Source organism: Anarrhichthys ocellatus, unplaced genomic scaffold, assembly GCF_004355925.1.
Source record: "Anarrhichthys ocellatus isolate YVR2014 unplaced genomic scaffold, GSC_Weel_1.0 scaffold34, whole genome shotgun sequence".
NCBI classification, from domain to species: domain Eukaryota; kingdom Metazoa; phylum Chordata; class Actinopteri; order Perciformes; family Anarhichadidae; genus Anarrhichthys; species Anarrhichthys ocellatus.
The window spans coordinates 4267216-4272799 of record NW_022280064.1 but is presented as its reverse complement, the minus strand read 5'-3'; the positions used below and the strand labels follow the sequence as shown (position 1 = coordinate 4272799).

Here is a 5584-nt window from a genome sequence, read left to right as displayed (position 1 = left end):
AATATATATATAATATATATATATATATATATATTATATATATATTGTTGGTCAAACCCCTATAATGTTTATTTAGATGTTTATCTATTTAAGATATGTAATTACAGTTAATATTTTCTATTAATAATAATCTAGTGATCTAATAATCAGCGGGGTTCAGGTCTGATGAACGCCGGTGTAAAGTGCACGGACCTCGGTCTCTCCGTAGTAGCCGCTGCCGCTCCAGTCCGCATGCTCGTGTCCCTCCATCTTAACGGCGCTGAGCATCGTGCACGCTCCCAACACTTAATGCATCCAAACGGCCTCACGCGAAGCGGAACAAAAACCCAAAACAAAAACAAACACACGAACCGAAGCCCGTCCTCAGCTGCCCGCCGGTGACGCTTGTCCGGTGTCTCCTGGCTGTTCAGAACCGGGTCTGGCTCACACCTGGGCGCGGAGACTGTCTGTGTGACCGGCTCTCTGCTCAGTGAGGGACTCTGGCACCTGCGCTCGCGCTGCTGCCGCGGAGCCAGTGTCCAATCAGCTGTCTCCGCTACCCCCCCTCCCCCTCCTCGAGCTCACACGCACATCCCGATTTGAATATATTCCATCTCGGCACGAGACTCCCGCCCCGTGGCCTCTCAGTAAATGATGTCATTACCTGTCCGATGTGCCCTGAGTACCTGTCCAATTACGCAGGTAATGTGTTACACTAAAGTAACTAATTTACTCAAGTAGCCGCTACTCAAGAGTACTTTTTTATTTTCTATACATCTCAGAGGTTAATATTGTACTTTTTACTGCACTACATTTAATATAAAACTTTAGTTACTTTAGTTACTTCACATTATATAATACTATATATTAATACAAAATATAATCAACTAATAGCTTATGATGTATTATTATAGGTTAAACTAAAACTTTATTGATCCTGTTGGTAAATTCACAAAACCAGCTGCAACATTAAATCATCAATAATCATAATTCAATAATGTATTGTTCTGAAACGAGCCATTCTGCATTATAAATATGAGTAATATCGAAATCAGGACTTTTACAACAGAGTATTTCTACGCTGTACTACAAGATCTGAGTACTTGCAATGATAACAATGAGAACTATATTATATATAGAACAGTTATTACAGATTGTCAATACATTAAATGGGGTTTGGTTTCATTCAAATCTTAAAGGTTATGACTGTAAAGTTTTTGACTTTGTAAATTGAAAACTAACTCGGCCCAAAGTCCATTTAGTAGCACTTCTGGAGCTTTCAGTCATATTTATGAAGTGAAAAGTACTTCTTCGTACTTCAGTTTCATGCTTTTCCCAGAAACTACAATAATTTGATCTCTGTGTGATGATTGTGACCATCGGAATGAACTTAAACTCATGAAAACAAACACCAATCACCCCTAAACTTTAGGAGGTCTCATGTTTAATTCATGTTCTGTTTCACAAAAGCTAACAAGCAGAGTGGAGACTGTTTGTGGGATCCTCCTCCTCCTCCTCCTCCTCCTCTGCAGGTTTTTACTGTTTGAGGTCTGTCCGAGTGTGTATTTACCTGGTGATGAATCTGAAAGGACGACAGGACGGTCGGTACACACGACCGAGGTGAAGGAACAAGAGGAGCCGGACCACCATGCTCTCTGCACACACAACCTGTCCTCCCTGTGTGGACGTCAAACAACCCCAAATATTTCACCTTTTGTGGTCCAGCGTAGCTCAGCGGGTCACTGAGGCTGTCGGGAAGCAGGAAGAGGCCTGAAATATCCGTGTGAGGTGGTGTGAAATTCTAGTCTGGCTTGTAATACAAGTTACTGACTGAAGAACAACCGCAGGAATGTTCCTTTTTAAATTTGACTATAAAAATAATCGTTTTAAAAGTGTTTTCCCCTCCAAAAAATACACAAAACTTGAAGCCTTCCTCAAGTTATACTTACAGGCTACAGGCTACTGTAAATATACTTATAGTTACATTCCACCACTGCCAAGAAACTGCATCAATAACTCAACACATGCATCTAATAATAATCCTAATAATATTATATGATTGTAATATTCTGTGTGTTCAGTAGTCCTGGAGTCAGGACAGTGTTAGCCTAGCTTAGCATAAAGACTGGAAACAGAGGGAAACAGCTGTCTGGCTCCTTGCAGAGTCAAACATATAAATATATACACCAGCGTCTCTAAAGCTCATTAAATAAAACATTGTATTTGGTGTGTTTGACTGGAAAAACATGCTCACTGCTCCCAGCTGTTACTTCCTGTCTTTATGCTAAGCTAAGCTAATTGATAAACATACTCCACAAACCATCAAACTATTCCTTTAAGAAAACCCCATCACACTTTTGCCCTTTTTATTCTTTAAAAAGTGACTTCAATGTTTTACTTCAGCTGAATAATCAATAACTTGACTAACCGTCGTGATATCTTGTGTTGGTTTACGTTGCTTGGCTGCTGAGGCTCATGGGTACTGTAGTTTTTAAACATGTCATGACAAACATTCAACTGATGGATGTCATGTGTTTGTATAAAGATAACTTTAAAAAGCCACTCGGATGAATTCTTCTTCAACCAAACTTCAGACTGTAATCTGATGAACAATTTGAGTTTCTTAGTTCAGATTTGTGCAGCTGCTGAGAATCCAGAGGGACCAGCAGAGACCATCAGAGACCTGCAGAGACCAGCAGAGACCATCCACACACTTTATAATCATAACCTGCAGCAGGTGTGCACTCACCTGAGAGAATACTGAGTCCACATGAAGGAAATTACGTTTACAAACACTCACAAACTGGTTTCTCTCAGAAAAGTCTGCTCATTAATTAGCATTTTATTGTCATGTTGTATTTAATTAATTTAATTGTGCATTTCACGGAAAACTATTTTATATCATGAGAAGTATTTAGGTCCTTTACAGCAGTATAAAGTACTACCACACAGTATGACAGTTTGTATGTTGCATGTTAACTCCTTTATATCCTGTTGGTTAGTTTAATCTACAGCAATGTATCATATTCTATAAGATCATTATATAGCGTCTTATTTTAATCATTTGATTTGGCTTCTTTCACTTGATTTTTAAGGATTGTAGCCTCATGAAATTAATAACTTTTTTTCTCACTGATCAATGCTTCTTCTCCTTTACATGCAGACTTCTCTCGGGTGAGAATCTGTGTCTCTTCTTTTAGTTTCTGCAGATAAAAACTGAACTTTCTTCTCATCTGAAACCTCAACAAGAACACACTGACACCTACTGGTGAGTTTATGTAACTACAGCTGGATGAAATCACAATTGTTACAAATAACAATAATTGATTTGTATCTTCTTTAAGGTGTAAGATGAAAGGCTAAAGCCTATGTGGTGTTCAAGTACTTTGTTTAGTTAATGGCTTCAACAAACCCCAATTTTAAACATGCATGTATGAATATATTTGATGGTAAAACCTTTTTCTGATCTTGTAAAAGTTCCATAGATTAATTATTGCCCACACCTTTATTTATTTTATATTACAGCACCATGTTTGCACTGAAAAGCAGTAGTGGATACTGCTTATGTAGGCTAAAAGTACCTATACTACGATATAAAAATGTGCTTTAGCAAGTAAAGGTTCTGCATTCAAAGCCTTAGTTAATTATCTGCAAAATAAGAAGGAGTCAAATGATTCCTTCTGCATTCAAATGTTCCCTCTCACTTCATCATCTAGTTTATCACAAACATTACACATCACCACTTTGAAATACACAGTTTTCATTCGACAGGAAACGGATGAAAAACTGTAATTTTGTCTCTTTCCAGTTAATCAAACAATGTTGAGAAAATATATATACAATTATTATTCTTATTATTTGTGTGATTATTGATAATAATCGTAAAGATAAAAGTTCTTATTATTTTTGTTATTCGTAGTAGTTTAATAACAGCAGGATCCCTCAAATTGTAAAAGTCGCAGCTGGTTTAGTTTTTACCAACCGCGCTTCCGTACTCCGGAAGTAGCAGTCATTTCGCTTCTACAAGGACGTCTGCGAACATTCAACGTTATTTTAACAACATTCACTGAGTTACTTTGATCATAGAGACTCACTCTGTTGTTTGTCTCTCACGTGAATCTGAAGGTGAGTTTATTTAAGAGTAAGAGGACGTAAACATGAAGATCAAGAGAACATTCAGGGTTACACGTGAAGATAAAACTGACTCCTAATAGTTTATTATCCTGTAACTTAAGTTATGATAAAAAACAGATGGATTTTGTGTTATTTCACTGTCTCTGAATGCATTTTATATTATTTTATATGTATGTTTACAAATATGATGAACCAGCTAAATGTACTTAGTTTTTAGTTTATTCTGCACAATTCAAACAATAAAATAAAAATAAAGAAACATAACGGAGATTAATAATATCACAGAGCAGGAAGACAACTGGGCTCATTTGAAGCCTCCATTTATATAATATTACAATATTACAGAGAACAGAACATGAATATGCATAAAATGTAAGTGTGTGTGTGTGTGTGTGTGTGTGTGTGTGTGTGTGTGTGTGTGTGTGTGAGAGAGAGAGAGAGAGAGAGTGAGTTAGCCTGGGCTTGTGTTTGTAATTTACTGAAGTATCACCAGTAAAAGTACTCGTTCTGCAGTAACGTTAAAATGTGTTTGGTTTGATACAGCAGAAAAAAACACAAATTCACAATGATACATGTCTTTTTGTGTATTTTGATAGTGTCAAAAACAGACAAAATTCTGTTACTGTGAATTTTGGCAAACCATTTTTTATTATAATACATTTCAAACACTTCTGCAGACACTTTACCAAAATGCATCAGGCTACAAAACTGAAACACATCTATTATGATATATAATTATAAAATACAAGTTAACCTCAGTTAAGTTTCAGGGCAGAAACTTGCGCTTGTGAACTTTGGTTCCACATTAATCTACATTCCTTAAATAATGATGCATGCGTGCACAAAATGCAGCAGAAATCATTTTAATATCATTTAATTACATGCTGTGAATGTAAATCATATATATATATATGAGCTAATTATCTGAATCTGGTGATTATTCTTTCAATCAATTTTATATTCTTGGTAAATAAAATGTCAGAAAATTGAGTGAACATACTCCTTAGTTTCACAAACAAGTTCATGTCTTTGTAAATGTGAGCGTACTGAAGAAGGAGGACGGTATTATGAGTGTCTTCGGTTACATTGTTGTTAAAGTGAGATAAAGTAGTGTGTGTGTTTCTCCTCAGATGCCTCCTAAACCTCTGGAACCTCTGGCCAAGAAGCTGATGAAGGGACTGATCGCTCTGGAGCTGCTGGGCGTCTTCGGTGCGTACGGTCTGTTCCACAAGATGAACAGCAGTCAAGGTATCAGATATTGGTTATTATTATCATTATCAGAGTATTTTACTGGAACAAAGTCTGATCTGTGTTTCTGAAAAAATCCTGTTTTATTTCCACCTCAGATTTCAGGAACACAATGAACAGAAGGTTTCCATCAGTTCTGGAAGGTGAGAAGATATTTATTATTTATATTATATTTATTTTCAACATGTACTACGACTTTCTTCATCACATTATTCAACATGCT

The 5584-nt window shown here is 36.6% G+C and overlaps 2 protein-coding genes across 2 annotated transcripts in view; one reads left to right on the top strand and one right to left on the bottom strand.

The window, feature by feature from the left end:
* LOC116393678 (hepatocyte nuclear factor 3-beta-like) overlaps nucleotides 1–419 on the bottom strand; it is an 8486-nt gene extending 8067 nt beyond the window's left edge. The window contains exon 1 of the mRNA XM_031866210.1: nucleotides 193–419. Within this exon, the coding sequence (XP_031722070.1) occupies nucleotides 193–267 (75 nt within the window). The 5' untranslated portion in view covers nucleotides 268–419. The remainder of the gene's footprint in view (nucleotides 1–192) is intronic.
* A 3578-nt stretch (nucleotides 420–3997) lies between these two features.
* Nucleotides 3998–5584, top strand: part of LOC116393716 (protein CEBPZOS) — a 2930-nt gene continuing 1343 nt past the window's right edge. Inside the window, exons 1-3 of the mRNA XM_031866269.1 lie at nucleotides 3998–4104; nucleotides 5244–5361; nucleotides 5460–5504. Of these exons, the coding sequence (XP_031722129.1) occupies nucleotides 5244–5361; nucleotides 5460–5504 (163 nt within the window). The 5' untranslated portion in view covers nucleotides 3998–4104. The remainder of the gene's footprint in view (nucleotides 4105–5243; nucleotides 5362–5459; nucleotides 5505–5584) is intronic.